The 26,776-nt window shown below is 42.4% G+C and overlaps 2 protein-coding genes across 2 annotated transcripts; one reads left to right on the plus strand and one right to left on the minus strand.

Annotated features, from left to right (window-relative positions):
- The first annotated feature begins 5,500 nt into the window (after positions 1 to 5,500).
- Positions 5,501 to 17,677, plus strand: PLEK2 (pleckstrin 2). The gene is made up of 9 exons (XM_048855340.2): positions 5,501 to 5,785; positions 9,741 to 9,905; positions 10,885 to 11,066; positions 11,361 to 11,452; positions 11,829 to 12,016; positions 12,604 to 12,705; positions 14,016 to 14,099; positions 15,224 to 15,302; positions 16,811 to 17,677. Exons 1-9 carry the CDS (start codon positions 5,555 to 5,557, stop codon positions 16,936 to 16,938), a joined length of 1,251 nt encoding a protein of 416 aa, XP_048711297.2. The 5' UTR covers positions 5,501 to 5,554; the 3' UTR covers positions 16,939 to 17,677.
- A 1,505-nt stretch (positions 17,678 to 19,182) lies between these two features.
- Positions 19,183 to 26,309, minus strand: LOC125638987 (galectin-related protein A). Its single transcript, XM_048855341.2, has 4 exons — positions 26,268 to 26,309; positions 22,894 to 22,982; positions 20,497 to 20,671; positions 19,183 to 20,078 (listed from the first exon to the last, which is right to left on the minus strand). Exons 1-4 carry the CDS (start codon positions 26,292 to 26,294, stop codon positions 19,935 to 19,937), a joined length of 435 nt encoding a protein of 144 aa, XP_048711298.1. The 5' UTR covers positions 26,295 to 26,309; the 3' UTR covers positions 19,183 to 19,934.
- Positions 26,310 to 26,776: the final 467 nt, after the last annotated feature.

The following is a 26,776-nucleotide window of genomic DNA, read 5'->3' on the forward strand; positions in this document are numbered from 1 at the left end:
AGCATCCTGGACCTCGTCTGGCACCAAATTTAATATTTGTTCAAGTGTAATTAATTGCATTAACTGTTCAAAATTACCCCAAGCTTTCTCACCAGTAATTCACTTACTGACAAACAGTTTATGAGCACATTCCACATAAGAAAAACCATTAGACATTTTAAAATTTCTAAATTTCAACCTGTAAGTTTCAGAGGTAACCTTAAAACGTTTTAATACAGTATATTTATATTTTACATAATTCAAGGCTTCATCCATACCCATTTCATTGAACACTTCCCTGGCTTTCCCAGTTAATCTGGTCAGCAAGACAGGCATACGCTGAGCATCTGGGATATGGTGAGTTTCACATAGACGTTCAGAGATAGACAGAAATTCCTCTGTGTCCTCATTATTTTTGTAAATGGGGCAAGTTCTTTCCCAATTTTTGTTGTCCAGAGCGGATGGATTTGCAGGTTGTGGCAGCTTTTTCTGCTCTTCTAACACTTGGAGCTGAAGTCTGGCAGATTCCTGTTGCATCTGGTGAGCCTTCTCCTCAGCAGCTAGCCATTCTATATGCCTTAAATGAGCCTCTTTTGCCATCTTATCAATCCTTTCTTTAGTCTCCTTTTCCATATCAGCTATCTTTTGCTTCTCCAGTAAAAAAAGATCCGTATGCTTCTGTTCAAATTCAAGTTGTTGTTTGTTTCTTATTGCAAGCATTCTCACTGGGTCTGCTTCCTGATCATTTGCCATTAGCAGATTTTTCAGTTGTTGATCTGGGTTTTTTCCTTCAAAGACAACCCTCTCTGTAAGCACAAATCTTCAAGGCTTTTTCTATCAAGTTCTTCATATGATTGTTGCACACTCATTGTAGCTGATTTATAACCCTTAAACTCTCCAATATCAAAATTAATTTTTTGACAAGCATTTGGTTCTGATCCAAAAACCCAATTAACCTGTGGTAATGTGTATCCTGCCGACTATACTACTGTGACTGGGGTCCTAGTGGGGAGCCAGCTATGGTCACTCAATTAGGGTGAACTGCAAAGAATGGGGCAGCCAAACCCCAAAAAGCTGATGGATATTGCAATTCTTAGATTCACTAAACCAGCATAAAACAGCTTCTTTATTACCTTACTGGCTACTCAGAAATCCAAACAACACAGTTCCATTAAAGTGATCCAGCCTCAGGCCTCCAACCAGGTACCCAAGTCAAATAAGATGAAAATTTCAGTAAATCTTTTTCCATCATATAAAAGAAAAGGTTCTACCAATCCCAAAGGATTGGATGCATTACCTCCCAGGTTAATGAATGTTTCAGGTCTTACCCAAATACACGCTTCAGCCAGTTCTTATTAACTAAACTAAAATTTATTAAAAAACGAAAGAGAGAGAGTATGGTTAAAAGATCAATATACATACAGAAATGAGTTCAATTCATTGAGGTGAAGATTCATAGCAGAGCCGGTGAACTTTGTAATTGCAAGGAGTTCTTTTAGAAATAGTTCATAGGTTATAGTCCAATGTCCAAATCTCATATTCAGGGCATACCAGCACAACTGGGACCTTAGTCTTGCGACTCAAACTTCCCCTGATGAAGCCTTAGCATATCTGAGATGACAGAATCAGGACTCAAGGATCTTTTATACAATTTCATGTCTTTTGACAAGTTGGAATTCCTCAGGGAACAAAAGGTAATTAGGATGACTTTGAAGGAGATCCATCACTGGTACTTAGCTAGACGAATTAACATAAGGCCATTTTCTTGTTACTCCAAAGAGAGATGAATACTGAGATATCCCGTGTTTACAATTCATTTACATGATAGGATGTTCTTTTGACCTCTGAATTATCAGAATACAGCATAGACAGGGACTGTTGATTACATTGTCCACCCTCCCCCCATGTCTTCTGTGGGTTAATTATTTTGCAGGATGTTTAACCCTTTCTAGCCTGATTTGTTGTGGTGTCACTGAGACACAAGAACTGTGAATAGCAGTAAGGCTACAGAGATAGACTTTGGAGCAGAATCTTCATATTGAGGAGACAGGGAAATTTTGTTTCTCATAGATTTTTACACAATAATAGAATGCTAAACCCAGCCCTGAATCTGGATAGCTACACTGTTCCTAAGAAGCACTAACCTATCAACCTGCGCTTAGTTTTTTTAATGATTTGAAATGGCTGCTGTTGATAAGGTTTTTACCAACTTTTGTCCTATTATCTAGATGTTTTTCATCACATTCTTTTGAATTATTATTTTGGTAGTTTGTTTCCATCTTAGGTATCTCACCTCATAATCACTAGCTTTAGAGCTAAATGTATAATGGTGTACTACAGTGGAGGGTGAAGGCCTAGTTTTCAAAGCTTTCAAATATGTAGGCTCCCAGAAACCCTGGGTTTGCATGCTGGCAATGTGCACTCAGCCATTCATCTTTCTGAGGTAGGCAAACAGCTCATGCAGTCACTACAGTGACAAATCCTAAAAAAGGGGGAAATGTCATCTGGTCTTGGTGGACACTAAAGATCCCTTGTTTCTCTTTGGTGACTTTGGCTAAAATTTGCTCTTCCCCTGACTTGTGCAGTGAAGCGTGTGCTCTGTGGCTGTTGGTGACTTCTGAAATCAAGTGGGCTAAACTGAAATGTAAAGATGTTCTCTGGGTCAGGTTACAGCAGCAGCCAAAAATCCTACTGTATCTGTATCCTACCATTTTGTAATGGTGAGTAATGTCTACCTACTGCTTACCCTGAGGAGCCTCCAATGCCCCTTTCATCTCAGAGACAGTTGCATTTCAGTAGTGTTTTATGTAAATTCCAGTGTATAAAGTGCTTTGGGATCCTTTGGGGTGAGAGTTGGTAATAAAAATGTAAGGCACCCCTGTCCTGTTATTAAAACCCAATACTGACTTATGGAAACTAAAATGCTCTTTACAAATGGTCTTGGGGAAAGCTTCTTTCTCAGTCTCTATTTCAGTGTCATCTTGTTCCCACAAAAGAAATAAGATGTTTTGCAGAGTTATTTTCCTTCTGAAGTAGGGTAGCTAGAAGGAGGACACACTTTAGTGTAACACTTGGAGACCTGATAGCTTTTGCTAGTGCTCCCTAGACTTGTATGGTTCGAGACTGCAGGTAGAACTTCCCCGGTGGAGGGTCCTCCGCTCCAGAACTCACTCCCCCCATTGACCTTCGGGTTATGGCGTAAGGCCCATATCTCATGCTTTTGCCTGAGTGATGTTAGTATTGAGTTAATTCTGTGGAATAGTCTTTGAGGACAGTCTATTATTAGTCCTGATTGTTCAATACAGTGTGTTGTGTACGAATTGTATGTGTACCCCGAGACTGTTTTGTGTTGATTACATTTTATAAACTAGTTCACACATTTCATCAGCTAATCATATTTCAGAGAGAAATATTATATACAGCCATCTGTTGTCCACCTTGGGAAAATTTTGGTTCATCATGATTAACAATAAAATTCTTCTGGGCTGCAGGTACTTTCTCACAGAAAATGTGGCCCCTGGGTGTCTGCTCACTCCCCTGGGTGGTCTGTGTGCAGAAGAGAAAGGAACCAGCTCACTGTTTAGGTCTTCAACAAAGATCAGTTCTTGAGTAATTTTGAGATCACTGTATGAGTAAGAGACACCCATGCAGGCTTCTACCTGTCTTCCCTAGCATGAAGTTGTTACCCACCAGTTTGCGAGCTGTGTGCGGTAACAAGTTGAACAATGCTGGAATTCAGGCCTCAAGCCTTAATGCCCTACAGTGGAATATTAGACTCAAACTGCTGTTTATCTAAAGGGTGCATGTCTGGACTTGTGTTAACTAACAATAATGAGATAACACATTCTGTGAACTTACACCCACTGCTTTTCTTTATTCAGTGTCCTTATGAGCCTGTTTTTGTGAGTGGCTTATAAATTATCTGTAAACGTTAATTCTGCACTAAAATGTGATTACAACTATATTGTGTAAGACATTTAGAAACCTGAAAACACATCTCTCTTGCCTCATTATCTACTTCAGTATTTTCCATTTGCAGCCATCAGTTTTCTCCCCATTCCATGCCTTTAAATGTATGTGTTAGTCCAATATTTATTGCATTTGGTATCTCTTGATCAAATATCAAACTTCACAATCAGCTGAGTTCAAGGGAGTTAGGTGCCCAACTTCCATTGAATTTCCACATAAGTTTCCTTTAGGCTTCTTTCAAAATTCCTGCCTATATATTTTAACACTTATAGTAACTGATTTTTCTATCTTTGAAGAACAAAAATTACATTGTGGGGGGTGGGAGGGGGGGAATCCATTACTTCCCATCTATTCTCCCCAGTGGTCAGTGCAGGATTGTTCCCTGAGTAAAGTTCCTGCTGCTTTGTCAGGTTCAAATACCTTTGAAGTGTCTTTACCTTCTTTGCCAGATAGAGTAAAACAATGTTGTAAAGATAAAAGAATTACCTGCTTGTTCCTTTTCCTCCGCGTGTGTGTGAGCATGACAGTTTGATCTGTACAAATGTACAGCAGTTAGTGATTAAGACTTCCCATCTTGTGACTCACACTTGGATTGTTGTCTGGTACAGCAGCAGGAAAGCTAAGGCATTGCTGCTCCTTTGTTGTTTTTTATATTGTCAGTGTGCAAAGACTGATTTTAATTTCCTCAGTCATCTAGAAAAAGGCAAGTTTTTCTATACAGAAAAGGATAGTACTTAAAAAAACCAGCTGTCCTCTCTGATTCAAATTCTATTAGCTGATATTTGTTTGTTTGATCAAAGCCTAAATAAGTGGCTGTATCATGGCCAAAAAAAATTAAAATTAGTGCCTAAAGTTAGTCTAAGCCTATATTCAGGCACCAAAATATAGGACCTAAATTTCAGAAGTGATGAGCACCTTGAAGCTTCAGTAGCTGTCATGCTTTTTGGGCAGAGGATGGGGGGGCTCATTCACAGCATCTCTTAACTATTAGGTCATTAATTTAGGTGCCTAAAATTAGATTTAGAAGCCTAACTTTAGGCAGCCACTTTGGATAATTTTGGCCCACATCTTTAGAGGGCACTCTAAGCCCAAAATATGGATTTTGTGTTAAAAAAACCCACAACTTTTATAAAGCCTAACATAAATTATTTCAAGACCTTTACAATAATTCATGGGCAAGAATATCTTGTCCTTTAAGGTGTCCAGCAGTTCAGTATCCCTACAATTATTTGCAGCGTTGATCCCAGGATATGAGAGAGACAAGGTGCGTGAGGAAATATCTTTTATTAAAGTCAGTCCAGTAAAAGATATTACCTCCCTCACCTTGTCTCTCTCATATCCCTGTACCTATTTGTGAAGAGAAACTTCATAGCACATACTGAACTCTCTGAAATCTTGAATATTAGAGCCTCTACTCCTCACCTCCTCCACTTACCACCTACAGAATGCCTGTCTCTTCCCTGATTCATATAATTTTGCAGCTGCTTGTCCTGAGTCATCAGATGGGTGTTTTTCTACCATAGTGAATTTTATGGAATCAGCACTGCAATCCTGTTGAACTTTCACTGCTCTGCATTTCCCTGAGGGCAGGTGTTGCGCCAACTCAATGTTTAACTACTGTCTCACAAGCAGGATAAGGGAAGGGAAAGGCAGGACAGGAAAGAGACGTCACAGAGGAGGAAGGTCCTGGAGAAATCAGTCCTCTTTAAAAATCTTGCGCGGAGGGACAGTTGGCAACTGCTTCAACGCTTTGCAGTACACGCTCAACCTTCTTTACTTGGCAGCCAGGATGCAGGATGTGAGTGGAATATTGAAGGAGGGATTCCTTGTTAAAAGGGTAAGAGCTCAAGACAGGAATTGGCTTTCTTTTGAAACTGACATATTTAGACTGCCTTAACTCTTATAACTGACTGTTGCATCTGAAGTGAGGGTCTGCTGGAGCCAGGCCTAGTGCAAGTGTTTGAAAGTAGTTATGGGTTCTGCTGCTATTCCCCATTCTTCAAAGAGAATTTCTCTCAAATATGTAAAAAGAACAGGAGTACTTGTGGCACCTTAGAGACTAACAAATTTATAATGACACGGCTACTACTTTGAAACCTCTCAAATATGTAAAATCTTTCAAATTGGTGGATGCATTTTAAGTGCAACCACAGAACTTCTGTCTAAGGTGCATGTATTTATAGAGTTAACCTCCCTGGCTCTGGTTCCCTGTACCAATGCTTTCATAGAGGATGAAAGAGCCATTGGTTATCAAAAAAACAACATTATACACTCACCAGAACATTCCTCAGCAAATTGCAGGTAGAGGAACCTAGCAGAAGGCTGGTGGTAGAAGCGGGATAGAGGTGAGGAGTGAAGCTTTCGGTCTCTGCTCTTGGAAGAGGCTTAGAGCCCCTTCTCTCTGGGGCTAACTAGATTGGCATATTGCGTTCCATAACCACGGTGAAAGCAACTGAAAGAAGATCTGTGTTGCAGGTCTTCCCTCCCACTTGCAGGGCTGGATCACAACCAGAAGCGGAGAGGGGAACTTATTTCTGGGCAGCAGCAGCAGCAGAAGCTTGTTGTTATTATGGGTCTGTCTTACTTGTTGTTAATCGCCTTTATTTTAATACAGAAAGGGCAATGCTGACCAGGGGCTTGTGAGGTTTAAGCCACCTTGGGAAATGCTTCTGTGCACAACACAGCAGCATCACTGGTGCTAATGTGAAGGGTGTGTACCAAGCAGGGCTCCCAAGGCAGCTCAGGTAGTAAGAGCTCCCCACTGTCTGCCAGCCAGCCATTCTCATTCAGGGAAGATGATGACTGCTGCTCCTCACCGAGAACACCCAGGAGCAGAGCTTTTGCTGCTTTTTTCCTTCCCTTTCTGTTGGAAAATTTTAAATTAAATATTTCATTTAGGGTGGGTTTGACCTGAACTGGAATATTTTGGATTGTAAAATGGCCCCAAAACCTTTTGTTTTGAGTCATTTCAACATAAAAATGAATTTCCTGAGTATGGTGCATTGCCTGATAGGAGTTGTACTTCAGACCCCCATTCTCTCCTATGAGCTGGGGTCCCTGGCCAGTCTACCTCTCTCCTCAGACACTGAAGTCTTCCCTCTGAGCCGTATGGTGTTTCATGGGAGTGATGTGACTGCTGGTGCATAATGGGGTTTGTCCAGCCAGGGAGCCTTGCCCAGAGGGGAGGATGGGGGTCTCAGGTGAACTGAAGAACAACTCCCAATGTGCCATGATAGGGAAATACATTTGAAAGCTGAACTGGTCAGTTCAAGAAACTGAAGCTAAACACTTCGATTTTGGGACTGTTGAAAAGTTTTGTTTCAATTGAAAAGGCTGAAGTGAAATGTTTTGTTTCCTAATCACATTTTTTTTTAACTTTTCATTCTGCAAAAAAACTTGATATTTCACCTTTTTGTCCTATGTGGGACAAAAACATTGAAATAGCAGAATTTCCCCTTGAATGGAAATTCCAATTCTCACTCAGCTCTACCCAGGAGGCATAAATGCACCAGAGCAGCTGTGAGGTTGCCCTGGTCGCAGTGCTTAATTTGTGCCGGGGCTTGCCAGGGCCGAACCCCAGCACCCCTAGGCTTGGCAGTTCATAGCCCTGGCATCTCTGGGCTTGCTACATCAGTTATGAGTGTAAAAAAATTACTTGAACCCCGTCACCTTATTGCTTGACCACCAGCACCTCTTTCATTGTAAATTAAGCACTGCCTGGATGGGTGCAGCAATGATTTTGGTCTTAGCAGGAGAGTGGATGGAGAACCTCTTGGTCCAACTGTAGCAGTGGAAGTGAGGGGGGCAGGAAGATCTAAGGGCACCAGCTGGAGAGGTGGCAGGAAGGGGTGAAAAGGAGGAAGGAATACAGAGTAGGAGAGAGAGGAACGGAGAGAAGAGATTGAGGAATTGAGTGAGAGAAATGGAGTGGAAAGAAGAGGTAGAGGTTCATTAAGGTGAAGAGAGGAAAACCAGAGTGAAGGACTACAAATAAACACAAGGCAAGGCCATGTAAAAGATGGGGAAAAATAAGTGAAGGAGAGAGACTGACTCACTAAAGGGGGAAAAAAGAAAACAGCTAAAACAGACAATGTTAACGGGAAGAAAAGTAGCTGAGGGAATTCACAGGCACTGGAAAAAGACAGAGAGAAGGAAAGAAAAAATGGAGTGAAGGAAGAGAAGGAACAAAACCAAAGGCTGATCCAGCCAGTTAACTTTTGCTTAGCAAGGGCAAGATGTCTTCAGACTTAGTCAGGTTTGAGAGAACCACATTACACCAGTTTTCATAGAAATCGTTAATGTTCCCTCCCAATCCCAAACACATTAATGATCCACGATTCCTGCAGTGACTGGACCTTGCACGTTCCCCAGTCTCTGCCTTACCCACCTTTTTTAACATGATGAAGCCTCCACTACCTTGGTGCCTCACTGACTGACTGTAAAGCTCCATCTCCTGTGAAATATGTAAAGTCAGCTCGACTGCACCATAAAGCCAGAACTGCCGCCAAAAGACAGGACCAGGCATGTCTGTGCCACTCCCCTGGGCAAGCTCTTCTTTAAAACCAGCCTTAGAGCTCCAGTTAATCACACTACTGGATCACAGAGGTTTTCGCTTGTATCCCAGCGCTATAGCACAAGAGGCATGTGGCAGTTTAGCAGCCTTCACTTGGTTGGGATGAAAGGAACGCACAGGAAACGGCAGCATAGTGAAGCAGTTTAGTCACAGGAGATGGGCAGCAGGTCTGATATGACTAAGCACCAATTCACATTAGGGGAATGTAAGAAAAAACCCAGCTGCTCAGTCAAGAGTTTTCAAGGCTGCCTGGAACCATGGAACCTACCAACGTGCAAAACTGATATAGAATTAAACTGAAATTTATTCATCAAACAGCAGCCATGCTACTGCTGTCAGCAGGCTGGATCCTTGGAGGTGCTGAGCACTCTGAACTCCCACTGACTCCAACTCAGAGTTACAATACAGTAAATCCTGCGCAAAACCCAGCTCCCTGTTCCCAGTGTTTGCAGATTGGTATTTCCTCTGAGTCACTCATCTGCTTCGAGCTTTTGCCGGAAAAATTCTTGCCATCAGAGATGAGGCCCATGTTTGGGAAAGAATAAAAATTGCATCTTCTTTGTCCAATGATTTTATAAAGACAGATGAGATATATTAACAGAGGAAACTTGCCATGTTGAAGCTCAACTTGTGAGTTTCCAGTGGTGGTAAATTGATAAATTTGCAGTTTCTTTCCTCTTGGTGGGAGAAAGAGCTGCACACAAGGCAAACAATGAATCTGACAAAAGGGGATGGGGGGAGCCCTCTTGATTTGAGATCACTTTGGGATTTATACTTTCTTAGTCCACGGGGAAACTACCCCAGCTGCCACTAGCAGTCCTTTCCAGACTTGTCTTTTAATCGAAACAATCTAACTCATAAGAAATATGACCTTGCACGTTCTCAAAAGATATCAGCAAGAGTCAGTCTAGAAATCAATGTTCCAGCATGCATCAAGGTCTCCTTAGCATGACTTTGGTTAAATAATTTTGGGCATTTATCAAAATTCCAGGGTAATGGTCCACATGAAGGAAGTCCATTGCAGTCTCTCTCCAGATTTGTTGGTTGTATTATCACAATATACATAACAACCATTCCAATGAGACTTCTAAAAATAGGTCTGCATATAAGGATAATTAGAGTGTTACCATGTCACCTACCCAAAAGAAAGGTAGGTGGAAAGAGAAATACTCCTCTAAGCTTGTCTTTAAAGTAACCAAGGAAATTTCTTTTGGCATAGGGACATATTGTCCATAACTGGAAAGCAAGATGGTTTGTTCTGCTGCAGGACAAGCTGCTGTATTATAAACTTGACGGAGGCAGGAAGGAGCCTTCTCCTAAGGGCAGGATCATTTTGGATGGTTGCACTATCACTTGTCCGTGCCTGGACTATGAGAACAGACCGGTATGTCTTGAAACATTATCACCATTCTTTTCTTTGCAATGACTTTTTTATTCTCTGGTTTCTCCCCTTCATTCCCTTGACTTCCTCAATTTCTTCCTCTATTGCCCCTGCATGCCTCTCTAGAACTGGGAGCAGTTGATGCTGATCAGCCTTTCAGCAGAGAAGGCCAGATCAAGGTGTTACTCCTGGATTTCCTTATCCTGTCTCTGAGGATTTCTACTCTGGTTGTTTTTCTCTGAACACTCCAGCTCGGAGATGCAATCATATACTAAAAAAAAAAAGGCTGTGGAGGGGAGAATTGGATATAGATGAAAATTCATCTGCCCTGTAGTCACACCGAGAAGGACATGAACAGCATAGTAAATAGGGAGGGTGAGAAAGAGGAAGGAATATGTTTTCCTCATCTTCCCCAATGGTGCACCTATGCTTGAGTTGTATTCTTTGCCTTCCCTGAACTGTGCATCTGGGCTAGCAGCCAGCTCAGCGAGAATTTGCTGCTGTTGAAAGTTTCTGGAGTGTGAAGTCCTCTCTATGTCTAGCCACAGGTGAGCGGCAGCAATGCAACCTTCCCCTGACTGGTACGGATCCGTGTAACTATATATTGCTGAGTCTGTATTTCAGCAAATCTGTTGTTAGAATGAGTATAGCAATGTCTTTCAGCTGTTACCAATGTAGGGCAGATTTGAACCATTAATGTAGATGTGAAAGCTCCATTTCCAAGTTGTAGATCCCTGTGTTATCCGGATAATCTCTGGCCAATCCGCTTTCTTGAGTATACTGGGCTCTGGGCATACAGCTATTACTTGGAGCTAATTGACCCCCAGACTTGAGCTGTGACTGGTGTCCTTCTGGCAATGAACTGATCAGGATTCCCTGCAGTGGTTGACGGAGCTTCTGTTGCGTGAGACAGGGCAGCAGGGGAGCATTCCATGCATGTTAGATAAATGCTTTTATTGCTTTTGTACTTTTCTGTCCATAGCTGGTCATTAAGCTGAAGACAAAAACCAACACAGAATATTTCCTTGAATCTTGCTCCAGAGAAGAGCGGGACTCTTGGGCTTTGGACATTACTGGAGCCATTCATGCTGGCCACCCAGTGCAGGTTCAGCAGCTTCACAGAATGAAAAATTCCTTCAAACTGCCCTCAAACATCAGCCTCAAGTAAGTGTAAACATTTCCCACCCAGTCCTAGGATACTTTGAAATGGAAGGTATTCAGTGACACATCTAGTCTATTGCTCTGCATCATGGGACCTCAGGTGGGATGATTAGTCCATTTCCCCTACACGCTGTTTAGAAGGAAATTTCAGTAGGTGTCTGTTGCCCTGCATTGTGGCACAACTCATTTACTTATCCGTAAAACAGCTCTGATCAATTGTGGCGTTAGGTCATATAACATTCCCTGCTTGTCTGTCTGTCCATCCATATAACACTGCTCTCTTTTGCTCTTTTACAGCCACATAGTGGACAAAATGCATGATAACAGTAATGGAATTAAACTGACTCACAACATGGAACAAGGCAATACATACAAAGAAAGCTTTACAGGTACATAAGCTCTGGATAACCAGCCTCCCAATGCCTGATACTTTGCTGCAGAGAAAAGGGAGCCACTGTGGAGTTTTTATACAAGAACAGATTATTTTTATACAAGAAGAGATTATGGCAAACAGAATGTACTAGCCCATTTATGCCCTGCCTCAAAAAGTTTCTCAATTATACATTTATCCCCTCTCTTTAGAAATATAGAAGCAAATGTAGAACCCAGTGCCTTTGGCGAATCTTGCCTATGCTTGACATTAATATGTCATTGCCATTATGATAAAGCTGGGATGGGCCAGCTGGCAGGGATTGTCTGTCTGTGTGTCTCTGTGATGAGCAAGCGTTTTGTGTCTCTGTCTGAGAGCTGCCTTTCTCTTTGTAGGTTCTGCACTGGTGGACTGGCTGATCTCCAGTAATTTTGTTGCCTCTCGATTTGAGGCTGTGACATTGGCCTCCATGCTGATGGAAGAAAACTTCACCAAACCTGTTGGAGTCCGGAGCACTGAAGCCATGCGCAATGGTGATCTGGCTGAGCAGTTCCTAGATGACTCCACAGCACTGTACATGTTTGTAAGTAATGTGGCTTCTATCAGTAGGATCTCCCCATCCCTCCTGACTCAGATTTGCTTTTAGCTGGTAAAGAGGTTGTGGAGGTGAGGGGAACACACTGCATGTACCAAATGGCAAAATATATAAAAGGCGAAAAAAATATGAAGGACAAATTAAAAATGAGAAGCTTTGGGCTTTTTAATACTTTCCAAGGCTTTTACTTCCCTCAGAAGTGAATGACTAAATTTCGGTTATGGAGGCACCTACAAATAGGAGAGTTACACATCTAACTGGTTACAGCTGTAGTCCCTAGAGCTAGCTCTGTTTGCATTAGTGGTGGTCAGGCTGAAGCTCTGCTAAAAATCAGGGCTATTGTAAGTGTGGGTGTGTTGTTTTGTGGTTATTCATTTGTCCATTGCACTCTGACAACTGAGGTGATATGCAATAGGCATATGGAATTGGATATATATCTTTGGGAAAAAATAATGTGTTAATGACAGGTTTGTGGAAGACTATGAGGTCAGTACAAAGCTATTCTGTATATTGTTTAATTAGCATTCATCAGATTAACCAAAACTTTTCCAGTTACCATTTTTTTCCATTTGCAGGCTGAAAGCTACAAGAGGAAACTCAGCTCCAGGGAAGAACTGCTTCTCCACATCCTTGAATTAAGTGGAACAATTGTAAAACAAGGATATTTAATAAAACAGGTAAATATGATATTTGAACATCTCCTCTCATTAAGAATTGAGAAAACCAACTCTAGTTGTTCTCTGAGCTGTATGGAGGGTAAAGCTGAATGCCAAGAGCAAGGCTGGATAATTACATTCACTTGCAGGGAGGCACTATTCTTCCTCATTACCTGTCCTAACCTGTCAGGTGGTCAGCAGAATTAGCTTTCATGTTAGCAATACTGCAGAGTAAACAGCAAGGTTGGAAATGAGAAGAGAGTCTATTTGTTGATATAAATAAGTGAGTGGTTGAACTCACTGCTGAGGGATGTTACTGAGGATTATAAAATAATTTCCAGAAGAGCACAGGGGTCCTGCCCAAAATCCAAATTCTATCCTGAGTATCTACATTCACTTTCAAGGGGATGCACTATTCTTCCTCATTTACCTACCCTAACCTGTCATGTGGTGCTGTTAAGGAGCGGTTGTGCCCCTCACTGAGATACTTTACTCAGCATTGAAATGCATCTAACTCATGTATGAGTAGAACCTACTTGTGCAAGCAGTTATTCATGCCATATAGTTGCTCCCATTGACTTCAAATGTGAGTAATTATGTGTGAATGAATAACTGTTTGCAGGCTCATGTCCTTCGTTTGTAAAACATAGTTTATGATACTTGCTAGGAACAAGTTTGCTGTTAATCCTCAGGTTTGATGGCATAAACTGATTACTCATTGGCTTGGGTGCGGGGAATCCCACTACATGTGTTCCTGTTAGATGTCTTTCTGGAGTTGTATGTGAAGCGTTGGCCAGTGTGGGTGATGGGGTACTAGATGCACCTTCCTTTCTCCAGGGTTGAAGTGTTTTTACTGACACTGTAAAAGACGGTGTGAAGCAATCCAAAAGGGCCTGGGATCCCGTGAATTCTCAGAGCACTCAGAGTGAATAGATATGTTTGAGGGCTCCAAGATAAGGGAGAGGAGTCAAGTAATTTCACCTAGATTCTTCCCTTCTTTTCCTTTAAAATTATTCTGTAGTAGTGTCGACCCTGACAGAAAAAGAAATCTGTGCATATCCCTATAGGTGTAAAATTGCTAAATACAGGTGGATGTGTGCTGTGTGTACTGCCCCAGGGAAGGAAGTTCATACTGTGGTTCAACAGAGAGGCAAGATTTCAGGGAAGATCTCTATCCTAGGTCTGTTACCACCATTGTCTTTGACTGTACTTGAAAGCCACAGCTTAGGCTCTTCATGGGAAGTGTCATAGTTACACCGGGAGGTGCCTCCAATACAGGGCAACCACACTGACAATGAGAGAGTTGATTGTTCGTCTCTCTCACTTCTCAGGGACACAAGAGGAAAAACTGGAAGGTGAGGCGCTTTGTTCTGAGGGCTGACCCTGCTTTCCTGCACTACTACGACCCAACAAAGGTAAGTGAGCAGTGAACTGCTGACCTCAGACACTACATCTGTGTACATATCTCTTACAAACTGTAATAGTAATACAGTCAATTACACAGGAAATTGGGCTCTAGGACTGCCCTCTCCACTTCTTCTCCAGGGCCAGGTGCCCCCTGAATTCCTCCACTCTTTCCCCTTGAGACCCCTTGGGGATTTCCTGGGGCCACATCCCTTGTGTGGTTTTTTGTTTTTTTTTTCACTCCCACATTCTCCCTCATGCCTTAGCTCTTTTGGGATTCCTCTGTCTGCCCCTAGAGCCATCTCCCATCTGGGATTCCTCTCTCTCACACACCCCACTCTGGGGGTATGCCTCTTCTGGGATTCTTTTTGCTCTGGGGCTGTGTCCTCTCTGGGCTGACTCTTTCCCATCCTGAGGCTGCATCACCTCTGTGATTTTTCTGCTCTCTTGTCCTCCTTATTGTAACCTTGAATGGGGCCTGATCACAGAGTGCTAATGGGAATTTCTGCTACTCAGTTCTAAATGTGTATAATGAATAGCAGAGCTTATGTATGTGGATATACAATGCTGCCACTGAGTTACGATGCAGTGAAGCCCAGTACAATACAAAATGGCATGTGGCTAGAAATGTTTTAGTGACATTTAAAGAGACCAGACAATGAACTTTATTTTACTGAAATCTTCCCCACAAGTGCTGTAAACCCAAATTGCACAGCCCTGGGATAACACAAGAGAGCCTGGAAGCAAAACTGATCAAGTCTCACTGTCCTGGCTGAGTGAAGAGTATAAAGTGAACAAATAGCATCAACAGGGGAAAGTTAAATGGATTTTTAAAAGTTGTCGGATGTTGTTGGTAAAACAGAGAATAAGTTTTAAATATGATTGTTATCCTAGCGCTGTCCCTTTAAATAACTAACCTCCCACAACTTATTATGGAAAACAGCTCTGGCTGAGAAAGTGATGCAATTGAATCAATGTGCTGGGAGGGCTTTCCCGAGACATGGACGCACTTGTTTTAGATCCAGAATGTTCAGTGTGATCTCGTGTCCTCACCGCTATCCAGTATGTCTGCCTCAGGGAAGGGTTCTAATTCTTACCTCTTCCAACTGGGCCCCATTTTCCTTTCTCACTGCAGGAAGAAAACAGACCAGTTGGTGGGTTTTCTCTCCGTGGCTGCCTTGTCTCAGCTCTGGAGGATAATGGAGTCCCAACTGGTAAGCATGAAACTTTAGGCTGCCTGCTTTGGTTACCGAGGGCTGGTCTACTCCCAAATTTGCCGTGAAATAATTGAATCAGTTTAATTCACGCCTTTGTTATTGTGGTGCAAATCTGTGGGTAGACCAGTCCTGAGTCTCCTGTGAGAAAAGAGGTAGGGGACTGTCCCAATACCATTGAGCTGGGTCAGGGGGACTGTTTAGATCTACTTTTGGATACACCAAGAGTTGCCTCTTTCCCCTTTGCTTTTTGCTTGGGCTTGTCAGTCAGGTCTCCACATGAATCACGGGAAGGGAATAGGGCATTGGCTGATACTCCGGAAAATTAATAGTAAAGGGGGCAATTCCTTTTTGCTGGGATACGGTTAAGCTCTTTATTCAGAGGCATCCCTCACCCCGCATCCCCTCTTTTCCATGCTCCCTACTGACACCATCTTTTTCCTCTGTACCTGCCATATGTGAGTGGACACTAAATCTAGTGGACACTAAATATAACAGTGGAAGAAGCTGTAATTGAAGGGTGAATTTGTTTAGCTTAAACAACATTGTCTGGAATCTCAGCTTTGTGATTCAATGTTCCTGCTGTCAAAATAATTTATAGTATGAAAGCAAATGAGCACAAGATTAGTGTGGGACAGCAAATGTGGGTCTCAAATGGGGAGACCCTTCCTGATGAGACACACTTGAGAGGTTCCTTCCCTCCCTCCTTTCCCCATCCTGAATAATAAGTAAGACTAAGTTTTAGTCATGGGTATTTTTAGTAAAAGTCATGGACAGGTCACGGGCAATAAACAAAAATTCATGGCTGTGACCTGTCCAAGACCTTTACTATAAATATCCCTGACTAAATCTTAGCTTCCCCCGCCTCCCTGGGGCCAGCTGCTGCTGTGGGGGGCTCCCCGAAGCCAACTGCACCAGCCACTGCTCAGGCAGTCTCCGGGGCCAGCTGCTTGGGCAGCCCTGGGATCAACCACACTGGCTGCTGCAGAAGTCACAGAGGTTGCAGAAGGTCATGGAATCCATGACTTCAGCAACCTTAATGGCAGACACGCGGCCTTAATAATAAGTGATGCAATGAGAAAGCCTTTAAAAGAAAACTGTGAGGGTGGGAATGGGGAATATAACCCCATGTAAAGGAAGCTTGATGATGGCCAGGAGCAGACAGGAGATTAAATCTAATTTATTGTAGGGTTTTCTAAGAAACCCACCACCATAGTATCTAAAACCAATAATAATAATATTCACTATTTAGATAGTGCTTTTTGTCTTCACAGTGTGTAACATTGCCTGGTTATTCCACAAAACACCCCTGTGAGGTAGATTTGTTTTATTATTCCCAAGAGAAACTGAGGCACAGAAGAATTAAAGGACTTGTCCGGAATCACACAGCAAGATCTACTACTAACTTTAGTTATGCTAAACTCAAATTCCACCCTCATTGAGACATACATCTGCCACAAACCAGTTCTCTACATGCTCCACTAACCTATTGCACTCTTCCTCTGCAGGGGTGAAGGGGAATGTACAAGGCAACCTCTTCAAAATCATCACTAAAAACGACATTCATTACTACATCCAGGCCAGCTCCAAGGCAGAGCGAGCACAGTGGATTGAGGCCATCAAGCGGCTGACATGAGCAAAATGGACTCTGTACCCAAATCAGGGATCAGGGTGAATAACTGACATTCATGAGCAAGCTTGCTGCTGTCTTTGCTGGGTGTATTATCTCTGGGATGGCTGATTATGAGATGGAAGAGCAAATCTGTACATCCAGGTGTCCAATCTACCTCTGACAGATCCATATCATGCTTCACCCTTTAGCAGAAAAGCCTTACTGGTCCCCCTTTGCTATGAGACTCGTACATTCCAGTAGCCCATGTCTACTGCAGTCACAGTGACTGAACCAAGGACTATGGGTTGGGCCAGCATAAGCACCGGTTTCTGAGGCCACCTCCCTTGACATAACACCACAGAGTCTTTTGCTTAGTTGCACTCTGATTGCCTCAGGGAATACCACACTGAGACAAAACAGCGGTCTGTCCATCCACCTACTCCAGGATCCAGCCTCCTGCTATGCTGGAAAAACCCATGGTACTGTAGGAACACAGGATTTGTCATACCTGATCATACCCATGGCCCATCTACTCCAGTATCTGATCTCTGACAGTGGCCAATGCTGTATATATCAGAAGAAGAAGAGAACCCCACAATCCACCTGGGCAGCTGTGTAACAATACATGGTAAGGGGGAGCTTTTCTCCATGAACCCAGCTGGAGCTCAGTTTGAGTTGCACCAAAGGACTGATAACTAATCATTTAATCCTAGTTACTGTTGTTTCTACTTCAAACCAATAAATTTTGCACTTTTCTAGTAAACTTGACCCCCTAATCATATTAAATCTAGTAATGGGGTACTTGAAACAGATTTACCCTTTTCACGTGATCTTTCCTAGAGGTCAGATCGAGAGGTGAGGAAATAATGGTACTTCACCCAAGGAACAAATAAAAATTTTACCCAAATTTCACCCACAATCCCAAACATCTCCCACTGTGCCAGAATAGCATTGTTGTGGAATAATTTTCACAACATAATTCACAAAAGCCTTCACATGGAAAGATTCAGTTACAGTAAAAAAGCTGGCTTGTTGATTTACAGGGAGGTTTTCAAAGGCACAAATAGAAAATAGGCTTCTGCGTCCTAATGACAAGTGCCCAACAGCCATTTTGTGCCTTCTGAACATTTCCCCCTCAGGGCATACCAGCACCTCATTTTCCCTACTGGGACCACCCCATCACCCAGGTGCTGAGAACCCCAAATTTAGGAGCATGCTTAATACTTGAAGCGTATTTTCAAAGAACATAGACTGCTCACATTATTTTAGAAAATTCTCCTTGTTTTCTGAACACCAGTAACTGGCAGCCATATTTTCTGCAGTGCCCAAAAGAAGCCCTTTGAAAATACTGTAGTATATGCCTTCCACTAACTCTCAGAAGAAGTGTGATGGCAGAGCCAGAAATGGAGCCCATGTCTCTTAAGTTTCATTGCAGTACTTTACCCACAGGCCCTTCCCTCCTTGAGTTGAAGTTTTCTGTCCACCAAGCTATATACTGAAAAAATGCTCTCTCTTCAGAGAGGATTTCCCCTTTTTCCTCTGTTACAACCATTAGTGGCCCTAGCCATTTTGCTGGGAGAAAAATGGTTTTTGTCCCGTCCCCGTCCCCCCCCCCCCGCCACTCTAACCCCATGTGCCCAAGTGTGTGGGGCGTGTGGAAAGCTGGCCAATCAGGGGCAGAGAGAGAGGGGAGAAAACAAACAAAAACCGAGCAGCACAGCAGTTTGCAATCCCTGAAAGTTGGGGCGCAGGGCAACTGCCTTGCTCACCCACACCTAGAACAGCCCCGATTACAGCCATTCATAAATTACCTGAACTTTATATAGATGCACATTTTGGGACTGCAGTACACAACAGGGCCTGCAGAGAGGCGCAGGCCTTTGGTTGGTAATGTGCATGAGGATGTGTGGATGGAATGGGAACAGGAGCCAGGGAAGAAGACCCAAGGCAAGAGCAGTGTCAGCACCATCACCACCAATCGTGTGCTGAGGTGTCTTGTGTCCTGCTACTTGTGTCTTTGGGCCACTAGCTTTAGGAGTTACTCCAGATTCAAACCACGGTAATTCAGATCAGAATCTGACCCATTGTCTTTAAGGGAGAGTTTCACAGGAAAAGGACGGAAGCCTGAGACATGTAGATTGAAACTCATTGGAAAGGAATGTATTTTTTTCACTGTTTGCAAAACATCAAGTACACAGTATAGTGTATATATGTTTAATAATAACAACCGCTTCTCTAAACCTACCAGGGCAAATGATCAGCACAACATTAAGATGGATCAAATGTTTATTTCTTAAAGCAGGTAAAGAGGTTTGCTGGTAAATGGGCAGATATGGCTGGATATAGGAACAGATGATGCAGATTTAGGTACAGATGTTGCTGCACAGGGCCAGTTAAGACAAGACTGCCAAACCTGCAGCTCTACAGAGCTTCCAGTTCTTGAGGGCTCCACCCACTACAGACGGTTGGAAATGCTAGTGGGCCACTCACTGCTCCATGGTGTGAGGCACGAAGTGCTTTGTGCTGACTGCTGAGCATTGTGATCATAGCTTGGGGTAATAGGGTGTCTCGTCCTCTAACATGGACCTTGCTGGGGTACACCACAGGTTTCCTCACCTATTTAACAGATTGCCTTCCACTACATGCTAAATCCCACTCTCTACTTCTAGATATGTGACCTAATAACCCCACCCATCCTCAGGTGACTGAGCCCCTTCAGGTGGCATGGCAGAACAATTTAGAGCCAATGAGGGTAGAGAAGGCTGCACACTGTCTGAATCACAGGCTTTGCAGTCTGGAAGGCCCAACAGAATGGCTTTGCAAAGAGCCTCATGTGCTTGAACCAACCCTGTCATTGCAGCTCTTCAGGCTGTGTGAGAAAAAGCAGACATTTCAAACTTGTTAGCAAACAAACCCAAACAAAGTCCACATTTAAAATCTCAAGAAGGAAAAAGAAAACACTTTTATGTACATGGGAAAGTACATTTGCCTTAGTTCATTGGTGATGGGGGGTCCATTTTTCAAGCCACCTTGGTAAGTCTGATGTCCCCTGAGATTTGTAAAGCTGTTACCAAGTGCAGGGGCTGAACGCGGTGAGTGAAATAACAGAGCTGCCGTCCATCGAGCAGGACACGAATCTGCTGGTGCTCACAGAAGAGCTCCATCTGCAAAGAAGCAAGGGCAAAGGGGGAATTAGAGGCCAGCACCATGGGCTGTCTATTTCACTAGCCTGGACTTTGGAACCCCAAATGCTCTATGAAGTGGAGTGTAAGGTCTGTCTAGATTCTCTACGTCTCCTGTAAGTAACATCTTATCTCTGCTGAAAAACTCTTACAGCAAATTATCTTCAGTGAATGGGAAAAAGAATTTGCACATAGAGATGGTTCCTCCACGTCAGGAGGTGTTGAGGGAAGCTTGCACTGCCGCTCCCCATGCTGTATTAGTTTGATGGCAAAATAAGACTTAACTCTTCAGGACTGTCAATCTGGCATCTTTCAACTGTATAAAATTCACTGTGTTGTACTCAGCTGGTCCCTTGCTCTACTGTCTCCCCCCTACACCCATGATAACTAACAAGAATACCTTAAACGTGTCCCCTGCTGTGAATGGGAAGTAGGGAATGTTCTTCTCCTCTCTTCCCCATTTCCCAGCAATCTGTGCATTCCGGGTGATGGATTTCTCACTGAAGTTGACTGTAAGTAACAGCCCAATATCCTTGCTTGCATCCATGGGGTCACAGAGCAGAGTCACTGCAAAGCTGTAAGGACCAAGTCAGTGATCATGAACAGGACTTTCAGCAAACTACCAGAACATGGTTGGAGTGACAGATGCACATAAGGACATAGAGCATCCATCCCAAACCACTTAGTGTGGCATATGGCCATGTTTTAATGGTCTGGTGGTTGTAATATCCTGAAATGATGTCCCCCATATTCATCAGCAGTTCTTTGGAATAACTAAAGCAGACCCGCCCTGAAAGAATCCATTTTAGGTTTTTCATTTTGGGAGTGCTTAGCCAGTTTTATGCAGACCTTAAGCCAATCTAGACACATTCAGCAATGCTGGTTACTGTAGTTGTTTACCTTAACACTGAGTCGTAAGTTATTAACTAGTGACTTGTCTTAGGATATGACAGTGATACTGCAGTTATGTCCAATGTAATGGCACCCTATAAATACTTCTACTATGTGATCAATGGAGATTGTTTTTCTGTTTTATTTTGATTTGAGAAGGGAAGAAAGGAGTGAGCTCTTTAGTGTCAGATTGGTACCAGGATCCCTTTCCTTTACATGGATTGCAAATCATATAACAACAAAAGGAATAACTGGAGTGTCTGTACTAGGTAGTTTGTCACAGTTTCAGAGTTAACTGCACCTGTATCCCCCCAGGTGCTTCCTGGAGGGCACCAACTTAAGGTTTCAGGCTTCCAGCTATTATCTCTCTTGGGATACCCCCATCCCTCTTCCTCCTGCCTGGGGTTTTAAAGCTGCACAGCTCCCTCTCATACACTGTGAAATCCCCAGCAAATCCATCCAATGGCTAGCTCCTGTGCAATGCTTTCTCGCCCAGGGCTATGAACATTACCAGTGGTTACAAGTTACCACACAGCTCAAGCACATTTATTCTTAAGTATTACAGAGAAAACATTTAAAGAAAAGTTTCTACACACATTCACCCATTAGTCTAAGGGGGCCCTAGTAGGCTAAAGTCTTTCTAACCCTTCCACAATGTTTGGACCCCCCTCTTAGACAGAAGGACGTGTCCATTTACTGACCTAGAGTCAGTTTAAACCCAGCCTTTTCATATCAAAAGCCCTTTCTTTGTCTGTTGGCCTCTGGAAAACCCAGTTTGAATCAGAATATACAAACCTCCCCAGCGGTTTTGTTAGTCTCTAACAAAACCTAGTCTCTAAGGTGTCACAAGTACTCCTCGTTCTTTTTGCTGATACAGACTAACATGGCTACCACTCTGAAACCTGAAATATCTATGAATCTGGAGCAGCCGGGGGGGGGGGGGGGGGGGAGAAACAGGACTGTGGCTCCAGGAGGAGGGAGAGGGAGCAAGTTGTTTCATACTTCCCCTTGCCCTGTTCCCAGCTGCGTCCTAGCAGCCCTCAGGATTTTGCTGAATATTTCCCCTCAGCTGGTGGCTGTGGCTGAGCAGACATCTACTGCTAACTCTGTTCAAGGACATACCCCATGGATAAAGCTAAGATTTAGTCATGGGTATTTTTAGTAAAAGTCAAGGACAAGTCATGGCAATAAACAAAAATTCACGGCCCATGACTTTTACTATAAATACCCATTACTATATCTCATCTCCTGAGCCCTGCAGCTTTGGGGGGGGCCCTGCTTCAGCGTTGGAGTTTGACTGCCCCTGGTGGCCCGCTGCTCCGGTGGCCCCCGGGACCGCTACTGCTTGGGCAGTCCCCGGTGCCAGCTGCACTGGCCACTATTTGGGCAGTCCCTGGGCTATATCAGGATCCAAAGCTGTAAATGACTATAGCTGCCATCTAAACTGCACACAGCTACAGACCAGAGCTTTTTATGCTTGAAACTACTGGATTCTACCACTTGCGCAAAATTAGATGATGATGCTGTCTTTGTAGGCCTCCAACCACTAGTGGGCATTATAATCCCAGATCCTGGATTGGGTCTGATGCTGTCCAACAGAGGGAAAGACTACACATACACACCAGGTAGTTTATATCACAGAAACAAGCAGAAGAAGGTTTGTTGCTTGCACAATCACTTTACCACATTTTTAGAAAGACTGGGCTATCAATTGTCTCCCCCACTTCAATCTCACTGCAAAAAGAAAGAGATTAGGTTGTGGCCCATGATTATGAGTCTGTACAGCTTCCCTTCCAAACTCAAAAGAATGCAGGCCCTCAAGGAACCTCTTGTGTTTATGGCCAGCCTAAATGGCAGATACTCTGGTACGTGAAATAACCAACTGAACAACAGCTCCCCACTCTACCTCTTGGGGTTGGAACATATGACCCCAATAATAGTGATTTTCATGGCTGGTTTCAGTCCTCCTTTAATTTCACCAATATATCGCTCCACCTAGTGGGAAAAAAAAACTGTTATTGATCTCTAGATTTGCAGCCTGCATGGTAAACTGCAGAACCATGTGATAAACTGCATTTATTACACACTTCTGTCATCTCACCGGCCTTCTGTTCACTAATCAATTTCCCCTGGGACTTATTCTAACAATGCAAGCCACTAAGTACCTTTAAACCACTGCCATTTTTTAAAAATAACTATAAAAATTCTTTCTTTATCCTGTCTACAAATATACTTGAAAATGAATTAGCTGCAAAACAATTCTACCTTTACTAAACCCAAACAGCTCCCTGATCTGTTTTAGGGGTTAGTGACAATTTTAATAGAATAAGTGGCTAATACAGAGGATTAGAATTGGGATAGTACTTCTCTATCTCACAGGGATGTTTTGCGAGTGAATGGTTATAAAATATTTTGAAAATATAAAGTGCTATAAATACATAAGTAATATATAGTTGTACTCATTTACCTGTGTAAAAATTTTTGAGAAACCTCAGATAGAAGATGCAATAAAAGAGCTAAGTGTTATGTTATTAGCAATTTTCATCATTTGCTTTATTTTTCAAGCTCAGTGCACAGGTAAAACTAACGACAGAGTCAAAGGACTAAATCTTGCAAGCCTTATCAGTCAAAACTGCAATTAAAGTCACCAGGAGCTCTGCACAAATAAGCATTTAGGATTTAGCAGGCTTTAGTCCAAGGAGAGAGGGCTGAAAAGAACTAAGGGAGTTGATAATAAAATATAAGAACATAAGAACTGCCATACTGGGTCAGACCAATGTTCTAGCCCAGTATCCTGTCTTCTGACAGTGGTCAGTGCCAGATGCTTCAGAGGGAATGAACAGAACAGGGCAATTAACAAGTGATTCATCCCCTGTTGTCCAGTCCCAGCTTCTGGCAGTCAGAGATTTAGGGACACCCAGAGCATGGGATTGTGTCAATCCTTGATCATCATCCAGGTTAGTAGTAATTGATGGACCTATCTTTCATGAATTTATCAAATTCTTTTTTGAACCCAGTTATTCTTTTGGCCTTCACAACATCCCCTGGCAATGAGTTCTACAGGTTCTAATATTACTGACTTGGTATCTCTACTGACATAGGACTAAGCTTAATAAAAATCAGACCTTTGTGGCAGTTTGCATGATCTTTTGTTCATAATGAAGCAGCTTCCATTCAAATGTAATTTGCTACAGTTGAACTTTAGAGTTATGAACAGCTCAGGAACGGAGGTTGTTTGTAACTCTGAAATGTTCGTAACTCTGAACACAACATTATGGTTGTTCTTTCAAAAGTTTATAACTGAACATTGACTTAATACAGCTTTGAAATTTTACTGTGCAGAAGAAAAATGCTGCTTTCCCTTTATTTTTTTTAGTTTTTGTTTAACACAGTAGTGTACTGTATTTCCTTTTTTTTTCTTTTTGTCTCTGCTGGTGCCTGATTGTGAACTTCACTTTCTGAATGAGGTGTATGCTGATTGGGCAATTTGAAACTCTGGTGTTCATAACGCTGAGATTCTACTGTATATCACATGATTTTTTAAATAGATCTGTTTGGATTTTTTTTTAATAGATCTGGTTGATCTGAAAAATTAGATCTGTTTGATGATTAAACCTTAAAAAAAGAGCAAATCTGCAATTCACCAAATGTTTGCTGATTTTCATGAGCATACAAACTAGAGATAACAGATTTCTCTCACACAGCAATACTCAGACAGAGGATTGTGAGCCACAAGTGGCTCTTTAATGTGTATCCTGCAGTTCTTTGTAGGACATGATATTAAAACACTGTGTGATTTAATTATTAATCTAAGTTGTTAACCAATCAGGATGCTTTTACTATGTTTTTAACCTATTGTAGTTGATATAATAATACTAATAATACTTGGTCAGTCATTTTGCTGTGAGAATAATATAGTAAATGAAACAATGAATTCACACTACTGTGGTTCTTTTGGGCAATGCTGAGGTCTGAGTATCATTACTCTAGCACATTCCTGTGGGGCTAGTGGAGGACTGTTGAGAGGAAGGATGGCTCAATGATTAGGATGCTGGCTTAGAATGGGAAAGAGCTGGGTTCAACGCTCTGCTATGCCACAGGCTTCTTATGTGTCCTTGGGCAAGTTGCTTAGTTTTTCTGTACCTCATTTGTCCATGTGTAAAAATAGGAATAACAGTACTTCCCTACCTCACAAGGTGGTGGTAAGCCTAAATACATTAAAGATTGTGAGGCACTATGGTGTTGGGGGCGGGATTACTATAAGTACAAAAAAAATTGTTTACTATTACTCCAACGCTTTTTCTAGGTTACTTTGGTTTAAAATGTCCCAAACGACAGCATGTGGACCATTCCCTATGAGTCCCATCCGAAGACTATTCCAGATGCTAATAGATATCATGGTTAGAAAATTTCTCCTAATATTCTGCCTAAATTTTCCTTCTTCATTTCAATGTATGTAATTTCCTGTCCTTCTTTCAGTTTCAATATAACAACTAGTTAGATCCCCCCTAAGAGTGGCATTTACAACCAAATACTTTCTAATCCCACAGACAATTATAGAACCCTGCTTATTTTTTTAATAATTTTAAAAAATAGAGAGAAACGACTAGAGAACCTAACACTTTTAGAAAATGTACAATTATTCCTTGGGGGAACGCAACAGAACCCCAGGCAGGAAAATTTAGGATACTCACCAGAGGAAAAATGTCAAAGGGTGAGATGTATTAGACTGTGGAGTACCCCAAGGGAAGTGGCAGACTCCCTTGAGATATTTAAAATTAGACTAGACAAACTAGTGGAGAATATGTCTCCTCCTCCTCACCAACACTCATTGCTTTCTTAAGTGAGAGACAGTAAAATGAAATAATAACACTTTACAATCTGAAAGGTGGGCTGTGAAGATTAACTACTTAATTTTGGAAAGCTCCATACCGTAAATACTATTATATGTATGTATGATACTACATAAAGAATAAATGTAAGTGTACCCCTGGCTTCCATGCGGTTTTTGTACTTACAAATTCTTCCATGGTACCCTGAATACAGGCTGAGGTCTGATCATTCACAGGTGATTCCCTAGCTGAGACGGAACACATGATATGCCTGAAACCTACTCAGGGATCCAGCATGAGGTAGCAGGAAGAGATCCTGAATGGGTCTTAATTTGGTTACAGGAAGACCCATGCACCTCTAGAAGTTGTATCTTTTTAATACATTTATGTATATAAAAACATATTTTCTACTAAAAAAAAAACCCTACCAGTGGAGTTATTCACTTACATTTGTGCCCCTGTCATTTTCTGTCATCTCTCTGCAGCAGCCTCGCAGCAAAGTTTTCTTTTCTTTTCTTTTCTTTTCTTTTCTTTTCTTTGTGTGTGTGTGTGTAGAAAAAATATACAAAAACCCCGGGATAAAGGGAGGATGTAAGGGGGAGCATTATCTCAGTCAAACACTGGTTAGACACCACCCTCTCAAATAGCTGAGTCACAAGAGCCTACTCTTCATCTTCCATCACACAGTGGCAAAAGGCGATAGAGAAACAGTGAGGAACTTGATAGCTCATAGGTATAAAAACAGCTGGGAACTAGTAATCATTCTAGTACTAGTTTAGGCCATGATAATGCAATTAACTCCAGGCAAGTGAACCCTGGCACTTACGTGGACCCCATTGACTTTGGTGGGGTTCCATGCAGACACAAGAGTCTACCCATGCAGAACCCAGTGCAGAATCAACCCTAAACTGGCAGTGACTGAAAATCATTATCTAATGGTGGCTAGGTAGCCTAAGG

Source organism: Caretta caretta, chromosome 6 (genome assembly GCF_965140235.1).
Source record: "Caretta caretta isolate rCarCar2 chromosome 6, rCarCar1.hap1, whole genome shotgun sequence".
Lineage (NCBI taxonomy): Eukaryota > Metazoa > Chordata > Testudines > Cheloniidae > Caretta > Caretta caretta.